At 45.1% G+C, this 20,888-nt stretch overlaps 1 protein-coding gene across 1 annotated transcript in view; it reads left to right on the top strand.

Moving 5' to 3' along the window:
• Positions 1–20,888, top strand: part of NSUN7 (NOP2/Sun RNA methyltransferase family member 7) — a 52,972-nt gene that overhangs the window by 9,847 nt on the left and 22,237 nt on the right. The window contains 3 exon segments of the mRNA XM_077814595.1: positions 17,285–17,415; positions 18,671–18,823; positions 20,347–20,530. Coding sequence (XP_077670721.1) covers positions 17,285–17,415; positions 18,671–18,823; positions 20,347–20,530 — 468 coding nt within the window.

Raw genomic sequence — 20,888 nt, 5'->3', positions numbered from 1 at the left:
GTTAATTTAGTAGCACTCATGGCATGGAAATTCTGACAGTTAAGGAAATTCTAGAGTCTTCTGTTTGCTCCTCAAGAAGGGGGAGGCTCAGCAGAAACTTCCCTCATGTTGTTACTTCAGTCAATTTCAAACCTTTTCTGCAAAGGCAATAAGGTGACATTCCCATCCTTGTTGTGGCCTCTTTTTTTGCGAAATATAAGGGCAGAGCAGCTTAAAAAGGCTATAAAACCCTGTATTTAGCCAGGGGAGGATTTCCCTGGAGCACAGAGGACAGTGGAAGACAGCCATAGGCTGTCTTTGGTGCACCCCAACTCAAGCTGTGATGTGTAGGGCTGGAGCAGTGTATGTGGGGTGTGGCTGCAGCATGCAGTGCTGCAGAGATTCCAACAATGCAGCAGCCCATATGGCAGCCTGAGGAGGCTGCTGGGACTTACATAGGCCACAAGGGCTGTCTGTTACTTCAGGAGCTTCTCTAGTCACCAAAGCAACCCAGGACCAGGACGGTGCAAAGGTGGCTAAAAGTCTCCTTTAGCCCTCATAGACTTAAAGGACAGAAGGGATCATTGTAGTCATCTAGTCTGACCTCCTGCATGTTGCAGGCCAGAAAATATCACCCACCCACACCTGTAATAGACCCATAACCTCTGGCTGATTTACTGAAGACTTCAAGTTAAGGAATCCTCCATTTATTCTAGTAGAAACCTACAAGTAACCTGTACCCCATGCTGCAGAGGAATATGATCTCCTGAACCCCGGGTCTATGCCAATCTGCCCTGGGGGAAAATTCCTTCCTGACCCCAAATATGGTGATCACTTGGACCCTGAACGTGTTGGCAAGATCCACCAGAGAGACACCTGGGAAAGAATTCACTGCAGTAACTCAGAGCCCTCCCCCTCAAGAATCCCATCGCTGGCCGTTGGGGATATTTGCTATTAGCAGTCACAGATGGGCCACATGCAGTCTCATACTGTACCCTCCAAAAATTTATCAAGCTCAATCTTGAGGCCAGTTAAGTGTTTTGCCCTCACTGCTCCCTTTGGAAGGCTATTCCAGAATTTCATTCCTCTGATGGCTGGAAACCTTCATCTAATTTCAAGCTGAAACTTGTTGATGGCCAGTTTATATCCATTCGTTCTTATCAACATTGGCTCTTAACTTAAATAACTCCTCTCCCTCCTTGGTATTTGGCTGTTTTATCACAGAGAGTAATCCTATTTCCCCTCAGCCTTCATTTTGTTAGCCTAAACAAGCCAAGCTCCTTGAGTCTTCTCTCATAAGGTAGGTTTTTCCATTCCTCTGATCATCCTAGTAGCTGTTCTTTGCACCTGTTCCAATTTTAATTCATCCTTCTTAAACATGGGAGACCAGAAATGCACACAGTATTCCAGATGAGGTTTCACCAGTGCCTTGTAGTATGGTAAAACACATCTCGGGCTCTATTGGAAGTACCTTGTCTGACGCATTCTAGGGTTGCATTAGCCTTTTTCATGACCACATCACATTGGTGGTTTATAGTCATTCTGTGATTTCTTCTCCTCTGTCACTTCCAACTGATAAGTCCCCAGCTTATAGCAAAAACTCTTGTTAGTTCCTAAGTGTGTGACCTCCCACTTTGCACTATTACATTTCATCACATTTCTATTAGTCCAGTTTTCAAGGTCATCCACATCTTCTTTATGATATGCTGGCTCTCCTCCATATTGACAATACCTCTCAACTGTGTCTTAGTCACAGATTTTTGTTAGCACACACCCACTTTCTGTGCTAAAATCATTTATGAAAATCTTATTTAAGATTAGTCCCAAGAACAATTCATGAGGATTCACGAGTAACCCCCCTCCAGCTTGATAGTTCACCTTTTCGTATAACCCATTGTAGTCTCCCCTTAAACCAGTTATTTATCCACCTTTAGATTCTTGTATTAATCCCTAATGAATAGGGATCCTCCCTCCCCTGGCCCAAGATATCAGGAACAGGGGAAGGTAACAAACCGATGTCATGAAATATGTAGGAGGTGTGTAAATTGTATATGTTAGTTGTTTGTTTTAGCCTAATAAATATCAGGGTACTTTGCCTTAATTGTTTGAATGGCCTAGGGGATGTCAGAAACTCCTGCTGCCAACCTGAGCCATTTCTTGCTACTAGGCACTTGTGTCAGTATACCTGTAACCATGGAGCTAGAACGCTGAGACAGTGTCTAGGGGGCAATAAACCAGGTCGAGTGCCTTCGTCACTTAGCCATGGCTGTGATCTTTCTAACATCAAAATCTGCAAAACTAACATGCTGTGCTATCTACCAATAACATTGAAGCTTCAAGGATAGAAGCACTGAGCAGCCTAAACAGCGCTACCAAGGCAACAAAGTGTCAGCCTCCAGCACTCAACCACACTGCATTAGTACTATCGAGGTCTTTTGAACCAGCTATCTGTGCAGAGCTGGGAAAGCACATGGGGGGAAAAAAAAAAAACACGTGCAAGTCAACTGACAACACAAAGCAGGATAGGTTAGGAAATCTTTCTGTATTACAGATAGGGAATTCAGAGAGGATTCACAAACCCCCCATTCTTACCAGGTAGCTGGATGCCTTTGTTTCAATGATCAGATTTCCTTCAGAAACTGATCAGGAAATCTCAGCTAACACTACTGTTTTCAGAATTGTCTGCTAAACATGGATGCCTGCTTTGAGATAGCTAGGGTTTGATTTTCAAAGTATTGAGTGCATACATTTCCATTGACTTCAAAAGGTGCTGAGCACAGAGCTCCAGCTGCCTACAAAAATTAGAGGACGCTCCTGAAAATGTTGGCTACAGTCTGCTGCTTCATCAGTAAAATAGATAAGCTATTACCAGCAGGACAGTGGGGTGGGAGGAGGTATTGTTTCATGATCTCCATGTGTATATAATGTCTGCTGCAGTTTCCACGGCATGCATCCGATGAAGTGAGCTGTAGCTCACGAAAGCTCATGCTCAAATAAATTGGTTAGTCTGTAAGGTGCCACAAGTACTCCTTTTCTTTTTATCAGTAAAATGGTGGTGGTAAGGAAGAATTAACTAATGCTTGTAAAGCACTGGAAGATCATCAAATGGACTATTTGAAATGAGAGGTATCATTTATAAATATAAAAATAGTTTTAAAGCAGAACACTTTCTCCAGACAAAGTAACACTTAACATAGAGAAAGGGAAGAAAAATCCTCTCTGCAATGATGTGCTTGAGGATAACTTTTTCACAGGGGACAAATTCTCCTGAGCAAGGTGGACAGTTATTATTTTGCTCATCTCCTCTGTGAGAAAAGTACCCTGACTCCAAGAAGTCATGCACTTCCTCTTAAACAAAACAACAACACCCCCCTTCCTTCCCACCGATTACATTCAAAATTGAAGATTAGATTAAACTTTCTTTAAGGCCAAAATTCTCAAGCAAGCTGTGCCCTTGCAGGGAGCTGTCACTTATGCTCCTTTCTGCTCTTATCTACAGTAAAATAAACACCTGTGATACAACATGGCCAGAAGGCAGCAGGAGAATGATGTAGGAGAGATATGTAAGTCCGAGGAAGAAGAGAAGCCTTATTCCCTGTAGAGGGAAGAAAGGTTTCTATAGATTAATTAAAAGCACCTCAAGCCAATTAGAGCACCTGAAGCTAGTCACCTGATAAAAACCCCCTGCTTCAATCAGCCAGGGGAAGGAGTTGGAGCAGAGTGCAGTTTGGAGAAGTGCCATTGCTGGCTAGAAGACCAAGACCCTAGGTAAAGAGACTCCCAGCTTGTGCAGAGAGAGAGGGCAGAAAGCCCCACAAGCTGAAGAGCAGGAGAGGGAAGTAGCCCAGGGGAAGGAAGCACGCACAAGTTCAAGTGGTTTACCACTATCCCTAGGGCCCCTGGGCTGGGACCCGGAGTAGAGGGTGGGCCCGGGTCCCTCCCTCTCCACTTTCCTTCTCTGGGCAGGAAACTGTACCCTGAACCCCTCCCCCCAAGAAGAGGAAGTGCGGGACCCATCATAATCGTACCGGCAGTTTGCCATACGTGGTGTCAATGGTGGGATCTCCGCACTGGGGACTTAAACCAGGGTTAACCAAAACCATCCCATCCCCAAGATGGACAATGTGGTTAAGGCTCTAATACAAACCACTGCGGACCAGCAAGAGGCTACCCGAATCCAAACAACCACCCAACAGGAGGCGACTCGGGTGCAGCAGGAGACTAATCGGCTGTTGATGAATCAGGCTGCCCAGGAATGAGCTCTGCTACAGGAGCTGGCAGACCAGATGAAGGCCCTTATGGAGCAGAATCACAATTGTGATGGAACCCGGACTATATGGGCCAGCCACTGCCTACAGAAAATGACACGGGAGGATGATGTAGAGGCGTACCTCCTGGCATTTGAGAGAACAGCCCTGTGGGAGGCCTGGCCCCAAGATTAGTGGTCTGGTATCCTCGCCCCGTTCCTGTGTGGAGAGGCCCAGAAGGTCTATGGCTGCAGAGACTGGAGGATTACCCCCAGCTGAAGGCAGAGATCCTGGCCAGATTCCGAGTAACCACAGCGTTGCGAGCCTAGAGGTTTCATGAATGGCAGTATACAGAGGACAAGACACCCCTATCGCAATTGTTTGACCTGATCCACCTGACCCAGAAATGGCTGCGCCCTGAGGCCCTCAGGTCTGAAAAAAATGATGGAGCTCCTGGTACTGGATTGGTATATGAGGGGGTCACTTTGTCACTTAGCCATGGCTGTGATCTTTCTAACATCAAAATCTGCAAAACTAACATGCTGTGCTATCTACCAATAACATTGAAGCTTCAAGGACAGAAGCACTGAGCAGCCTAAACAGCGCTACAAGGCAACAAAGTGTCAGCCTCCAGCACTCAACCACACTGCATTAGTACTATCGAGGTCTTTTGAACCAGCTATCTGTGCTTTGGGCTTGGGTTGGCCAGAATGACCCCTCTACCTACGATGAGTTGGTCTCCCTCATGAAAAGACAGCTGGCAGCCCATGAACTGTTCCAGACCCCAGGGGGTGAGACACTGCAAACCAGGAAGACCGCCCCAAACCCAAGGCCCTGGATTGTTGAGAACTACAGAAGAACCATAACTGGGAGGAAAGACACTGAGGAATGGCCCAAGGCCAAGAGGGGACCTGGGGGTTTGGGAAGAGAGGGCTGCGGGGGCTGACCAAATAGCCCCAGGCAGAGGGCGGCAACCGGGATAAGGGGTTGGTGTTAAGAGTGTGGGGAATTGGGGCATATAGCAGCCCAATGCCCCAACAGGGAAGAGCCTATGCAGTACAATCTGGGGGATCCTGGGGAACAATGTGGCCTAATCGGCCTGGTAGGGGTCGCAGTGATCTCATATGGGTATACAAGGTCAGTAAAGATGAATGGTATTGCGACCATAGCATTAGTAGATTCCGGGAGTGTTGTCACACTGGTCTCGGGGAAGTTGGTGGGACAAGACTAACTAACCCAGTCCAAAACCACAGGGGTAAAGTGCGTTCATGGCACAGTAAATTTCTACCCCACAATCCCACTACGGATTGAGATCCAGGGAAACACTACTGGGTAACTGCAGGAGTGGTCCCTAGGCTCCCCTACCCGGTCTTAATTGGTAGGGACTTCCCCGGGTGTGAGAACTTACTCCCCCCAGTAGAGCCAGGGGAGGGTAGCAACCCCCGGGCTGAGATGGAGGCACCTACAGATAGCCTCATCCCAATTTTTGCGGAATTTGCCCCAGAGCTATTTTCATCCGCCAGGAAACCCCGAAAGTCTGGGTGGGAAAAGAGGGCAGATAAAAGGCTAGGGACCAGGATTCTAGGAGAGAACCAGAAAGCCTCCCTTTTTGGTAAGCGAACTCGTTCAGGAGGTCAGGAGACAATTCAGGCCAGTGAGGACTCAGAGGCGGTTCCTAGCTCAAGTAGGGCCAGTCCCAGGGGCGGAGAAGAAATAGGTCCCATGGAGTTAGGTCAAATCGGTACCGCACGTGAGAATTTCGGGCAGGACCAAGCCAATGATCCGCTATATGCGAATGTGAGGGAGGAGGTAGGGAAGTAAATGCCGTACCCGTGGAAGGAAAGACCAAAGGCCCAAGGCCGTATTATGTGATCAAACGTGATCGGTTGTACCGAATAGTACAAATTTGAGGGGAAGAAGTAGAGCAGCGTTAGTACCACGGAAACACACAAGGGCAGTACTAGAGTTAGCTCACAGTCATTTATTTGGGGGACATCTAGGAGTAGACAAGACACTTGATAGAGTCCTAAGAAGATTTTATTGGCCAGGAATATGCGCGGAGGTCCAACGCTATTGTACCTCCTGCCCGGAATGCCAGTTGCATAGCCCCCGACCTCATTTGCGGGCCCCATTAGTACTTTTGCCTATTATTGAAGTCCCTTTCGAAAGGATCGCCATGGACCTAGTGGGTCCACTGGAAAGATCAGCACGGGGCCACTGAAACATATTGGTCATCCTTGACTACGCCACACGGTATCCAGAAGCCATTCCTTTAAGAAACCCCACATCCAAGGCAATAGCAAAAGAACTACTTCAGGTTTTTGCCAGAGTGGGCATCCCTAAGGAGATCCTGACTGACCAAGAAACCACCTTTCATGTCGAAATTAATGAAGGACTTATGTACCCTGCTCCGCATCCATGCCATACGGACCTCCGTCTACCATCCACAAACAGATGGACTGGTAGAGCGGTTTAACTGCACCCTTAAAGGTATGATCCGGAAGGTGGTAGCACAGGACAGAAAAGACTGGGATACCCTTCTACCATACCTAATGTTTGCAATATGGGAAGTGCCCCAGGCGTCCACCGGTTTCTCTCCCTTTGAGCTACTATACAGACTCCACCCATGCGGAATATTAGATATCGCCAAGGAGGACTGGGAAGAACAACCCAACCCAGAAAAGAATGTCATTGAGCACGTGACACAGATGAGAGAGCGAATAGCTCGAGTAACCCCTATAGTATGAGAACATTTGGAAAAAGCACAAGAGACCCAGTGGACATATTATAACCGCTGGGCGAAAGTACGGAAATTTCAGCCAGGAGAATGGGTGATGGTGCTAGTCCCAACAGCAGAAAGCAAACTCCTGGCCAGCTGGCATGGGCCATATGAGATAGTGGAAGCCATTGGGAAATGGACTATATGACCAGACAACCAGACTGCCGAAGACCAGAGCAGATCTACCACGTAAACTTACTGAAGCCCTGGCGTGACTGAATGCCTGGTCATTCGGAGAGCTCCACCTCAGACGGACGACCCACAGGAGCCGGTGAGGGTATCCCCCGAGTTAGCCCCAGAACAACGAACAGAGGTCATTGATATAATCCAGTGGAACCAAGATGTGTTCTGTCCCACATCATATCATCACCAGGCCCGGAATAAGGGTGACGATAAGACCGTACTGGATACCGGAAGCTAAAAGAGAGGAAATTAGGACAGAAGTGAAGAAGATGTTGGAACTTGGGGTTATTGAAGAATCCCACAGCCAGTGGTCTAGCTCTGTCGTCCTAGTACCCAAGCCTGACGGTACCCTGAGATTTTGCAATGACTTCTGTAAGTTGAATGAAGTATCCCAATTCGATGCCTATCCGATACCACGTGTCGACAAGCTAGTTGATCAGTTAGGCAAGGCCCGATACCTAACCACTCTGGACGTGATCAAAGGATATTGGCAAATTCCCCTGGCCAAGAACGCCAAGGAGAAGACTGCTTTCTCTACACCTGATGGCTGGTTCCAATACACTGTCCTTCCTTTCGGACTCCATGGGGCACCTGCAACATTCCAACAACTTATGGATAAATTGCTGCGACCCCATGCCAGGTATGCCGCCACCTATTTAGATGATATAGTCATCCATACTGCTGACTGGGAAGCGCACCTAGGGAAAGTAGAAGCAGTACTAGACACCCTGCGGAAGGCCGGCCTCACTGTCAAACCTCTCAAGTGCGTGATAGGACTAGCTGAGGCAAGATACCTCAGGTATGTAGTAGGGAGAGGTTTGGTAAAACCCCAGTGGAACAAAGTGGAGGCAATACAAGGTTGGCCTCGGCCAGTCTGTAAAAAGCAGGTTAGAGCATTTCTCTGGTTAGTAGGGTACTATCGGAGATTCATCCCTCATTTTGCCACAAGAGCAGGGCCATTGATGGACCTGATAAAGGCTCGGGGCCCTGAGATAGTAAAATGGTCTGATGCAGCAGAAGGAGCATTCGCAGATTTAAGGACAGCCCTTTGCTGCCATCCAGTACTCATAGCCCCAGACTTCAAGAAAGAATTTGTCCTACAAACAGATGCCTTGGAAGTAGGGCTAGGAGCCGTCCTTTTGCAGATGGTAGGGGAGGAGGAACACCCGATCCTGTACCTCAGCCAGAAGCTCCTCCCCGGGGAACAAAAGTATGCCATTGTTGAAAAGGAATGTCTAGCAATAAAATGGGCCATGGAAACTCTCCGCTGCTACCTACTGGGGCGGCGATTTACCCTGGTGACAGACCACGCCCCGCTCCAGTGGTTGCACAGAAACGAGGAGAAGAGTGCAAAAGTGACTAGATGGTTGCTCTCTCTGCAACCCTTTCATTTCCGAGTACAGCATAGGGCTGGAAGCCAACACGGCAACGCAGATGGCTTGTCAGGAAAGCATTGCCTCTCATCCCAAGTAGCCCAACCCCATGGTGTTGAGCGGGGGGGCGGGGGGGGGAGGAGGATATGTGATACAGCATGGCCAGAAGGCGGCAGGAGAGTGATATAGGAGAGATATGTAAGTCCCAGGATGAGGAGAAGCCTTATTCCCTGTAGAGGGAAGAAAGGTCGCTGTAGATTAATTAAAGGCACCTGAAGTCAATTAGAGCACCTGAAGCTAGTCACCTGATAAAAACCCCCTGCTTCAATCAGCCAGGGGAAGGAGTCGGAGCAGAGTGCAGTTTGGAGAAGTGCCATTGCTGGCTAGAAGACCAAGACCCTAGGTAAAGAGACTCCCAGCTTGTGCAGAGAGAGAGGGCAGAAAGCCCCACAAGCTGAAGAGCAGGAGAGGGAAGTAGCCCAGGGGAAGGAAGCACGCACAAGTTCAAGTGGTTTACCACTATCCCTAGGGCCCTTGGGCTGGGACCCGGAGTAGAGGGCGGGCTCAGGTCCCTCCCTCTCCACTATCCTTCTCTGGGTTACTAGTGGGACAGGAAATACGCTAGTTCAGGGGCAGGAAACTGCGCCCTGAACCCCACCCAAGAAGAGGAAGCGCGGGACCCATCATAATCGTACCAGCAATTTGCCACACACCTTTGGCAAAAAGGTCATATTTTCTTTTAAAAAACAAAATAAAATTGAATCCAGCTTTGACTAATCTGGAAGAATGCTTAAGCATGCTTTCTTCTTTTTCTTCGAGGAGTGTGCCTGTGGGTGCTCCACTTTAGGTGTCTTGGCGCCCTGGGCTTGTAATCGGATATTTTTAGTAGCAGTCCCCCGGTTGGCCGCGTATGCACAGCAGCTGTCTCATGCCGCTCATACCTAACATGCGCAGCCAACTGTCCTCCAGTTCCTTCTTTACCGCCTTTGGCTTGAGTTGGAGTGACAGAAGTGCCCTTTACACCTTTAGATATTCAATTATTTTGTTTCCCCCGCCCCGGCTAGTAGCCCTCTTATTCGTTTATTTCTCCTTTTTCTTGTTTATCTTATTAATTTATTTTTTATTTTACTTTTTGTCCCCCTTCCCCTTTCCCACCTCACCTCCCAGGCAGGTACCAGCGAAAAACAGAAGAGGGACTGAATGGGATTATTCCCATTTCTACTTCAAAACTAATATCCCCTCAGGCATGCCGTCTCTCTTGGCTTTAAATGGTGCCTTACCTGCAGGCTCTCTATACTGGTCTTTGATGGCCACGCGCAATGTATCCAATGCTTAGGGGAGACACACATTGCTCAGACTTGTCCCCACTGTAAAAAACTAACTGCTAGGACGAGGAGGGCCAGGGATCTCCAGTTAAAACACCTGACGATGGAGAAATCCCTCAGGCCAGCCTCCGACCCCGAGTCCAGGACGCTTCCCAGCCAACGGTTGCCAGTGGCAGCGTCTGACAGGGGTTCTACCTCCAAAAAGACTGCATAAAAGCGGTCTCATTCTTCCCCACAGTGAGATTTGCCTCCAAAAAAGCGATCTCTGAAGGCAAAATCTGTTCTGGTATTGATGGCACCAAGAGCGCCGGACCGTGAGGCACTGGGAACATCTGGTACCAAGACTTCCCAAGAGACTAAAGACCTGGTGCAGGCTAGCTCTTGTAGTGCTTTGCGCACTGAAGCCAGGCTTTCCAGCTAGGCACCAATGGAGCCAAAAAGAACCTCGGCACCGAGCAGCGCAGTGGTGCCACCTGCTGCCCCTACACAATGCAGCAAGTCAGTGGCACCGACAGCTCTCACCCTGATTCCCAGCCAGAGCATGCTGCCGTCCTCTGTACTGAGCCCCCCCGGTGCCACAGCAATTCATCAGACAGGTGGACCTCCTGGTTACCTCAATACCTGGGACTCTGCTATTCGGCACCGATTGTATCCCAGCCGGTCTGGGACCAAGCCTGGTTGTTACCCCCGTCGACTCGGCCCCTTCTTCCTCATCGCTGGAGAGAGAAGAGGATGAGGCAGGGATCTACACCCCTCGCCATTCCTCACCTAAACCGGGACCATCTCAGAACCATATGTCTACGGATGCACAAGGCTGGGAGCCTCTACCATTGGTCCTGCCTCCCATGACCTTTCCACGCAACTGGGCATTATATAGGGCCCAAAACCTCAGCCCCCCCAACACACCTAGATCCAGAATGACTCGATCCCCTTCACCTCCTGCACCAGCCCCCTCAGAAGCGCTGAATGAGGAGGTAGAGGAACCTGAAGACGCGTCAGAGGGTGATACCATTCCACCCACCCACAATTTGTCATCTTCGCCAGACGAAACAATAATGCCATAACCCCACATCTTGGGGAATGATTTCAAATCCTTTCAGGACCTCTTCAAACGAGTAGCTAAATCCCTGGACATTTCACTAGCAGAGCTACCAGAGACCCAGCACAAACTCACAGATATACTTCGGGCATCCCCATCAGCGAAGATTGCATTGCCTATTAATGCAGCCATAATGGATCCGGCAAAAATAATCTGGCAGACACCTGCCAAAGCCACATTTTCTTGTAAAAGATCTGACAAGAAGTATTATGTGCCTGCAAAAAGAGCAGTTTTTATTCAGCCACCCTACCCAAAATTCATTGGTGGTAGCAGTGGTTAATCAAAGAAGAAAGCAGCATCAATCTAGAACCACCTCTTATGACCAGGACTGGAAAAGGCCAGACCTTTTCGTGTGGAAAGCCTACTCATCAGCTACCCTCCAGTTCCACATAGCCAACTACTCGGCCTTACTAGCCAAATACACACACAACCTGTTCTCTCAAATGTCAACTTTTATTGAACAGCTCCCAGACGACAAATGAGAACAATACAAGGCTAACATCATGGAGGGTTCCATCATCACCAGAACGGCACTCCAGGCTTCTCTTGATTCTGCAGACACAGCAGCACATTTGATAGCTACGTCCGTTGTCATGCATTGTGCTTCCTGGCTACATCTGTCCGGGTTTCCGAGAGAAGCTCAAACCACAGTCGAGGACTTACCTTTTGAAGGCCAAAAACTGTTTGCGGACAACACTGATGTGTCCTTGCACATCTTGAAGGACTCATGGGTGACCTTGAAGAAACTTGGAATTTGTCCCTACAAATAAAAAGAAACAGGGCAGATTTTACAACCCATGATTCCACACTGCCTCATACACTCAACCCCAATGACACTATGACCAACGCCGTAAAAAATGTCAGTCTAGACACCGGCAGCCCCAAGATCAGCCTTCCACATCTCAACCATCTACTTCCAGGCAAACATTTTAAAGTGTTGGTCGAGGAAACGAGAACCCCACCTTCCCTAATTCAGGATTTACATCTTATCTCCAACCTATTTGTCACCATATTACCCAATCTGGAAGACCATCACTACAGACAAACGGGTTCTGGAAATTATCCTGAATGGTTATTCCATCCCCTTTATTTCTATTCCACCTATCCATTCCCCTTCCCCATCCCTCCTCAGGGACCCCTCTCATGAGCACCTGTTACAACAGGAAATAAACCATCTACAATTAGGTGCTGTGGAACATGTACCAGAGCAACACAGGGGGAGAGGAATTTATTCCCGTTATTTTCTCATTCAGGAAAAAACTGGGGGGGAGTGGAGGCCCAATCAACGGAAACTCAACAAGTTCATGAGAACACGACAATGGTGACTCTATCCACAATAATCCCGACATTGGAGAAAGAAGATTGACTCTTGGCCCTCGACCTATAAGACGCTTACTTTTATGTTACCGTCCACCTGGCGCACAGATGATTCCTGCGCTTCACCCTAGGGAAACAACATTTCCAATAAAGACTGCTTCCTTTCGGCCTGTCCACCACCCCAACGCTCTTTTCCAAAGTTCTTACCGTCATGGCTGCTCACCTCTGCAGGCAGGGGGTGATGATCTTTCCATATTTAGACTGTCTTCTAAAGGCACCAACAGGCGGCGACCAATGCCATTCACACAACAATAACCCTTTTTATGGCCCTGGGCTTACAAATGAATCTTCAGAAGTCCACTATGATACCTACCCAACAGTTGGGGTTTATAGGGGCACATCTTGACTGTATCAATGTAACAGTGAGATTACCCCAATGCTTCCTCACCTTAACCAGTCTAATTACAACAGTGAGGGACAGCCCACAAATATCCGCCAGAATGTGCTTACAATTTTGGGGCACATAGCGCTACAACCTTTGTTGTAAAATATGCCAGGCTCCACATGAGATGTTTACAGGCCTGGGTCCGTACTATCTATGGTCTGCACAGACACTCCCTCAACAGATATCTCATGATGTCTCGCAGAGCAAAGGACTTGCTTATATGCGGGGGGAACCCTACCAACGTCTGCTCAGGTATCCCCTTCCTACAAAAAGTTCCATCTATGACTATCACCACAGAGGCTTTCCTTCTGGGTTGGGGGGAACGCTTACGTGACAATACCATCCAGGATCGCTGGTCCCTAGCAGAATCCAATCTCCACATAAACTTACTGGAGCTAAGGGCAGTCTGAAATGCTTGTCAGCACTTTCTTCCTCTAATTCACAATAAGACCGTCAAGATTCTTATGGACAATCTAGCAACCATGTTCTATATAAACTGCCAAGGGGGGCTCGATCATATCCCCTCTGTTCAGAAGCAGTTGGTCTCTCGCAGTGGTGCATCACCAACAGCATAGACATTCTGGCATCCTGTTTGCCTGGAAGTCAGAATGCAACAGCAGATCAACTAAGCAGAGACTTCTCTCAAACCCACGAGAGGGAAATGAATCCCGAAATCCTCAAAGCCATATTCAAAAAATAGGGATTTCCCACCATAGACCTCTTTGCTACTGCTCACAATGCCAAGTGTCCTCAGTATTGATCTCGGGCTGGAGTGGGGCACAACTCCTAGGGCGATGCCTTCCTTCTGAAATGAGAAGCTCCAGTGCTGTATGCCTTCCCTCCAATCCCACTACTGAGTCGTGTCCTTCACAGGATCAGGCAAGACAAATCCAGGGTCATTCTCATTGCACTGAAATGGGCCAAACAAACATGGTTTCCATACCTGAGACAGATGGCAGTGAAACCATCACAAGCCCTTCCACTAGTGCCTCATCTGCTGACACAGGATGCGGGACGTATCTATCACCGCAACATTGCCGTACTCCACTTCAAGGCCTGGTTACTCCATGGATGAAGGGGCTTGAGACGTAATGTTCTAGTGAAGTACAAGACATACTGCTGAACAGCTGCAGACTAACTACAAGACGTACACGCATAAGTAGAACCGATTCTGTACTTGGTCCCAAGACAATCATATTATTCCACAATCAGCCCCACTACCCCGTATCCTCGATTATATACTGGCACTTAAAAAATCTGGGTTATCCGCCAGCTCACTCAGAGTACACCTGGCTGCCCTCACCTCCTTCCACACCAAGGCGGATGTATTCACCATATTTGCTCATCCGTTGACTAAACGATTCCTTAAAGGCATAGATAACACCTATCCCACACTAGGAGACCTGACCCCTATGTGGGACCTCAACCTTGTTCTCATGGGCAAACTCTTTGAACCACTTGTAACCTGTTCGTTGTTGCGCTCACCTATGAAGGTGGCCTTCCTAGTAGCCATCACATCAGCAAGAAGGGTGGGAGAACTAGGTGCCCTGATGGCATACCCACCTTACACCACATTTCTCAAAGACAAAGTAATCATACGACCACACCCTAAGTTAATACTCAAAGTTGTATCACTGTTCTATTTAAATCGGCCCATTTACTTACCAGTATTCTTCCTGAAACTGCACGCAGACAGCAGGGAGGCCTCCCTTCACACATTAGATGTCCGCAGAGCACTAGCGTTCTATATAGAAAGAACAAAAACATTTGGAAAATTATCCAGACTGTTTATCTCCACAACAGAATAATCAAAGGTTCAAACTATATCCAGACAAAGACTATCCAAATGGGTACCGACATGTATCCAGTTGTGTTACCAAAACAACAATCTGCCAGCTCCCTCCCAAGTTTGCACACACTCCACCAGAGCAATGTCGACATCTGTGGCCTTTCTTAACAATGTGCCCATCATGGACATTTGCAAAGTAGCTATATGGGCTTCAGTCCATGCCTTTACTAAACACTGCATTTTAGAACAACAGTCAACTGCAGACATTCAGTTTGGACTTTCTGCGCTATCCAGCGTACATAAACCAACTCCAAAGCCCCTTCCCTCCACTGAGGGGCACTGCTCAACAGTCACCTAAAGTGGAGCAGCCACAGGGACACTCCTCAAAGAAGAAGAGAAGGTTACTCCACTTGTGCAGTAACTGAGGTTCTTCAAGATGGTTGTCATTGTGGGTGCTCCACTACCCTCCCCCCCGCTGATCCTCAGGGGGTAGAGAAGAACCTGGGGGATGGTTGGCTGCGCACACTAGGTAGATGCTCGGAGCGGTGCAAGACGACTGCCACGCATGCATGGCCAACCTGGGCACTGATACTACAAATCTCCGATTACAAGCACAGGGCACCAAGACACCTGAAGTGGCGCACCCACAGGGACAACCATCTAGAAGAACCTCAGTTACTGCACAAGGTGAGTAACCTTCTCCCCAATTATGGTTCTTTCCTTCCTCCTCCCCTTCCCCCCCCCCCCCCGGTGAAATTTTCCTCATTGCATTTTTAGGTGTCAGTGAGCCAAAAAAAAAAAAAGGTTTAGAAAACAACTTATGAGAACAGGTTGGAAGAATGGGGCCTCATTAGACTAGAGAAAAGACAGGTGAAACAGAAGTCTTCAAATATGTAAATGGTTGTTCTAAAGATGGCAGTGATCAATTGTGCTCTCTGTCCACCGAGAGTAGGACAAGAAGTAATTGGCTTAGTTTGTAATATGGGAGATATTGGGAGAATTTTTCAAATTATAAGGATAATTGAGCACTGGAACAGGTTCTCTGGAGACACTTTTAAGAACAAATTAGTCACACACTTGTTAGGGGTGGTCTAATTTAATCCTGGTTTTGTATCTGTGACATGCAGGCGGTGGGTGGGCGGGCAGGGATGCACTATGTGGCCTCTTGAGGTCCATTCCAAGCCTACATTTCTAAGATTTCATGATCTATATTCAAAGAAATAATGAAAGCTCCTTGGATGTTAGCTTTTGATCATAATATTTCATAAAGTTATCAATAACTTTGTCTACAGTTTTGTATTAAAAGCTGTCTACTTTACAAAACCTAAACCTTCATATTCTCAATGCTGGGTATTAAATAAGCTAAGCTGAACTTTAAGGGAGCAAAGTTAGTACTGTGGTTAAGACAGGAGATTTAAGTGCCCAGGTTTGAAAATTTTAGCATAGTATCACCTAAAGCCAAATGTAGGCATTTAAATAAGGGGTAAGCATCTCCATATCCCATTGACTTAATGACTTCAAACCGATCTTACAGTACTGTGCACCTCTGAAAGTCAGAACACTTATGTAGGTTCCTAAATATAGATTTTAGGTGACTGACTTCAGATATTCAAGTTTGGAAAACCGTGGCTACTTAATATCTTTGCACTTCAGTCTGCCGATTAGTAAAATAAAGAGATTTCCCTAATTCATGGGTTTGTTGTGAGGCTCAATTCCTTTTTTTTCTAGTTAATATACTTTGTATACTTATACTCATATATAAAAATAAAAACATGGTACTCAACACAAAAAAAATACCATTTCTTACCTTTGTCTTTAACTTGTGTGTGAATGTAGTGCACATGAATGATATTTGATTTACAGTTCAGGGGACTGAAGTTCACACAACAGGTACAGCTTGGCAGCAGTAGTGCCACCCTACCCTGAGAATGAGCCTCAACTCTTACCTGGTGAGAGAACCTCTAAGGCTGAAAGTAATCTGCTATCCATGCCCATTCAGTCCTGGATGCCCCTGCTAATTCCAACAAGATTTTGAATTCGTGTCAGTTGTGGAAAATTTTTAATAAGAATGCTGAGGACAGCATGGAAATAATTTTTGTGTGGTAGCAGTGGTTGAATGGTGGTTTTTAGAAAAAACTTACATTTTGAATGTTATGCAATAAAATGAAAAGCTATTAAGGAGGTATTATGTGCTTCTCTTACCTTGAATATTACTGACTGTACAACGGTCAAATTCTACTTCTGAAATGATCTTTATGAACAGGAAAATCACTTTTGCCAACAGTTTAACACGTACAGCTGTCTACTGTAACTTTTCTGTTCCCAGCCGGATGAAGAGGAATGCCATTCTAATATATCTGCAATTTGCTGCAAAAGAGAAAAATATAGTTGGAGGGTGACGGAAAAGTTATAATTTTAAAAACCTCTAAAGGAAAGAAATGTAACCAGTTTTTTCTTCACCATGGCGAACTAAAAGTTTGGGTGTTTCAATAAAAATAGTTAATAAAAGTCTGTCTTATTGATGAGAAGTTAGGTACTTAAAATCATGTCTCTTCCTGTTTTTCATTCAAAATAAGTCTCCATAATACATAGCGATCTCCCTAAAGGAACCACCTACGTGGACTCTTACGTGTAGTCCTACTGAAGACATAGATCTTCTGTGAGTGTAAGGGGTTGGAAGTGGATCTCTTTGCATGATTGAGACCTGTTTTGTTTCCATTTCTTTACATGGTTATTTTCCTATTGCAGCCAGATGAATTGACCAGTTTAATTGTTGTGATGTTGTATGACCTCCAAGATCGAAAGTTTCAAGCCCGACAGATTTCTGAGGAAGAGGAATCAATACCAGAAGTCCGAGATATAGAACGTTATCTATACAGGTATATATTATAAGGAATTTTCTAAGTGGGCAAAAATATAGACTTATAACCTATAATAGATTTTTAAAATTGCAAATATTGTAAACCTTTGTTTTCATCTCAAGCCATCGTGGGTGTCTTTAAAGATGATTTGGTTTCAAAGAGAAACTTCTGGATTCCTAAAGTTAAGATTAAGCTTGTATTTAGTCAAAACTGCTGATGGAATACTTTGGAAGTAAAAATGTAGTGCCTTATTTCTGTTGCTTATCTGATGGAAAAATCCAGAAAACCCAAGACCAAGTCAATATGAAAAAACGTTACTCCAGCATTCAATAAAGGGATTTAGAAAGATGAGCATGGCATGGTAAAGAACTAAGGAATCTCTGTAAAACACCTAACAGCCTTGCACTCTGCTCTACCATACTTCCTCTAGGTTATTTTAGAGGTACTTTCATAAGACATCGAACAAAGAATCTGATAAGTCTCATATTTAAAGTAATGCCAAAGTCATTCCCTCTGCAGTATATTTACTTAGTAAAGTCACTGGATTCGTGGGAGAATATGGTCTCACTATTGAAATTAGAAGTGTAGCTGCACCGGCACAAGCAGCTGGATGGGCTAGCTGCCGTGAGTACAATCCTGTCCAAGACCCTGGGTACATAGTCAGAGCTTGGGTGGATGTGTCTCCTTGAACTGGAAATTATACCTTCCAGCTCCAGTTGAAACATATTCTAAGTACTTTAGAGACAAAAAGACCACTTGTGACAGCAAAATGATATCACTCACAATATGTTAGTCCCTCGACTTTTTTGTGTGCTTTGATCAAGCATTGGGCATTAGACTTAACACACCATTTATGAATGAGGCAGTTAACACTTCTTAAAAAACTATTGTTTCAGACTCCTTGGAAATTCAGATTTCATTACCTTTGGTTACAAGTGCATCATGTTTTCAAGGTTTTCTTCTTACCCATAACAGCTACACACTTCCTTTCTTTTTTAAAATAGAAGCTGAAATTCAGGAGGTCAGGGTGAGACATGGCCCAATTTGAGACAGTTGTATGCTTAAGTAATATAGTCTCAGCTATGCATGTTGGCTAAGACTGCAATCTCCTTGGGGCAGGGACTGTTTCATACTATATTTTTGTATAGTGTCTAGCAAAATGGCACCATACTCATGATTGTGGCCTCTGGGCATTACTGCAGTATAAATGTTACATCATCATAATGAGCTAAAATCTTCTAATCTGGGTAAAGCTATCATTTTATACTTGTAGTTTTAAGACCAAACTGGCTGCTGCTTTAGCAAGATGTCGAATCAAACATGATGCTCTTTCAATTGAATATATTCTACCAGAAACTCTACGGAAACAGGAACAAAGGGCTTCTGCTTTACCTTTGTATGCTTGGATAAATACATTAAAAAGCAGGTAAGATCTGTAAAATTAACATTCCATATGTTCATTATAGAAATATACATATTAAATTGTATACTGCCCTTCTGTGAATTTGTTTTAAAAATTTGCATAGTACATTATTATCTTATAAGGCATGGATTTCTTCTAATCAACATTTACTTAACAGGACCCAATTGACCTAAACATCACACTTCCATCTGCCATTTTTTAACCTACTGTGGTACAGTAATCTTAAGTGTTACTTGTAACTGACAAGATGCTAGAGGAAAAATAACAGCTTTTCTATTGTTTTTTTTCCAGTTTACTTATTCGATGCATTTGACAACACCTTGAGTGTATCTGCACTGTGCTGGAATGCCATGTTCCAGTGTGGGTAGTCAGACATGCTAGCTCCGTTACAGCTATTGCACTAAAAATGAATATATAGTCAGGGTAGGTGCCTGAATATGTACTCAGGGGTTCTGCGTGGGTTTTTACTCAGGCAGCTAGCCCAAGCTGCTGCCTGTGCTACCCTGACTACACTGCTATTTTTAGCATGCTGTCTTGAGCAGAGCTAGCATGTCTGTCTGCATGTGCTCAGAAGCACTCTCCCAGCTGCAGTACAGACGTATCTTTTGCATATAGTCATCCGCACTGTTTCCTCTGCATAGTCAGTTTCCCTAATTTATTTTTGTGTGTCTTGAACATAGCAACGAAGTGGAGGAAAAAATATTAAAACCAGAAATGGTATTTTAAAACTGCAAAAATTGGTAAAGGGCTTTGGGAGGGACGTATAGTACCTAGAACTACTTTTAATTGATTTTTTTTTTTAATTTTTTCTAGTTGACAGTGTTCCTTTAAATGCTTCTTTATATATATGTCAGTAAATAATATAAGTTTTAGTATTTATTTCAGTACTAAAAGAACTGATAGGATGGATAACTTGACATTAGTGTCACAGCTTTTTTTCCTTACCAGTAATTTCTTCATAACCCTCCTTACCTCAGATGTTCTGTCTTGTCTATTTTAGACTGACAGCTTCAGGGCAGAGAATGTGTCTTACTCTGAACATGATTCTGCAACTTGTACTTGGGCAGAATACATGTTAGTTGACCTGACTAAAGATTGCCATGTTGGGCCCTCTCTTTACGATGTACAGTGTAAATTTATGGCACTATATAAACAATAGTAGATTAAAACAAATGCGAGATTTTTGTGCACGACACTTAACTGCATGACTATACCCTGGATATTATGAATTACAAATTGCCTAATGTTCATTCGTGCATTATCTTTCTGCAAGAGGGTGATTCAGAGACTAAGCAATAAATTCACTGGTGGTGTAAATGAATGTGAGTCCACTGTAGTCAGTTGAACTGCAACTGTTTACACCAGCAGTAAATTTGGTATGAAATGTCAAATCCTACCTCTGAGTTCTGTTTGTATGATATTTTTTATGGCAAAAATCCAGATTTTTCCAAATTAATTTTTAGTTATTAACATTGTATGTTCAGTGGTCAGGATTACTATGAGTTATGCATGTTTTCTGTTAACAGCCTTGAAGACATTTACAAAGAATTGAAAAAAGAGGGATTCACAAAAGTTGAATCTGTGTCAGATTTTGAAGGTTATACTTACTGTCTGGACAAACACTGTCATGATGTACTGGTTTTTCCTGCCTCTCTCAAAGAAGAAATACTTAATTTGGAACTTTTCACAAGTTATAAACTCATTTTACAGGTGAGCTAAATAAGTCTGAAGTGGGTCTCATAATCTGATCTGCAAACTAAGATGATGCTGTACATTATAGTCTGTTCAGACATTGCATGGTTTTAATTTTTTTTATGACTAAATAAATAACCAGGCACTAGCACTTCCTGTAAACTTCCTAGTGTAAGCAGGGTCTGAATGAGCTCTCCCCTGACATCTGGTGCTGAGCTTGGGGGAAAAGACTTCAGGAACAGACAGTTTGTAGTAGTCATACCTACTCTGCCTAGGTACGCAGCATGATGGAGCTGCTTTGCCAAAATGATCACTTTTGTCTGGTGTTAGGTTACAGATCATTTCAGTAATGAGTGCAGAGGTAATTAAATGTTAC

This window comes from Eretmochelys imbricata, chromosome 4 (assembly GCF_965152235.1).
Source record: "Eretmochelys imbricata isolate rEreImb1 chromosome 4, rEreImb1.hap1, whole genome shotgun sequence".
Taxonomy (NCBI): domain Eukaryota; kingdom Metazoa; phylum Chordata; order Testudines; family Cheloniidae; genus Eretmochelys; species Eretmochelys imbricata.
The sequence above is the reverse complement of the archived record's forward strand: the minus strand, read 5'-3'. Positions and strand labels throughout refer to the sequence as shown.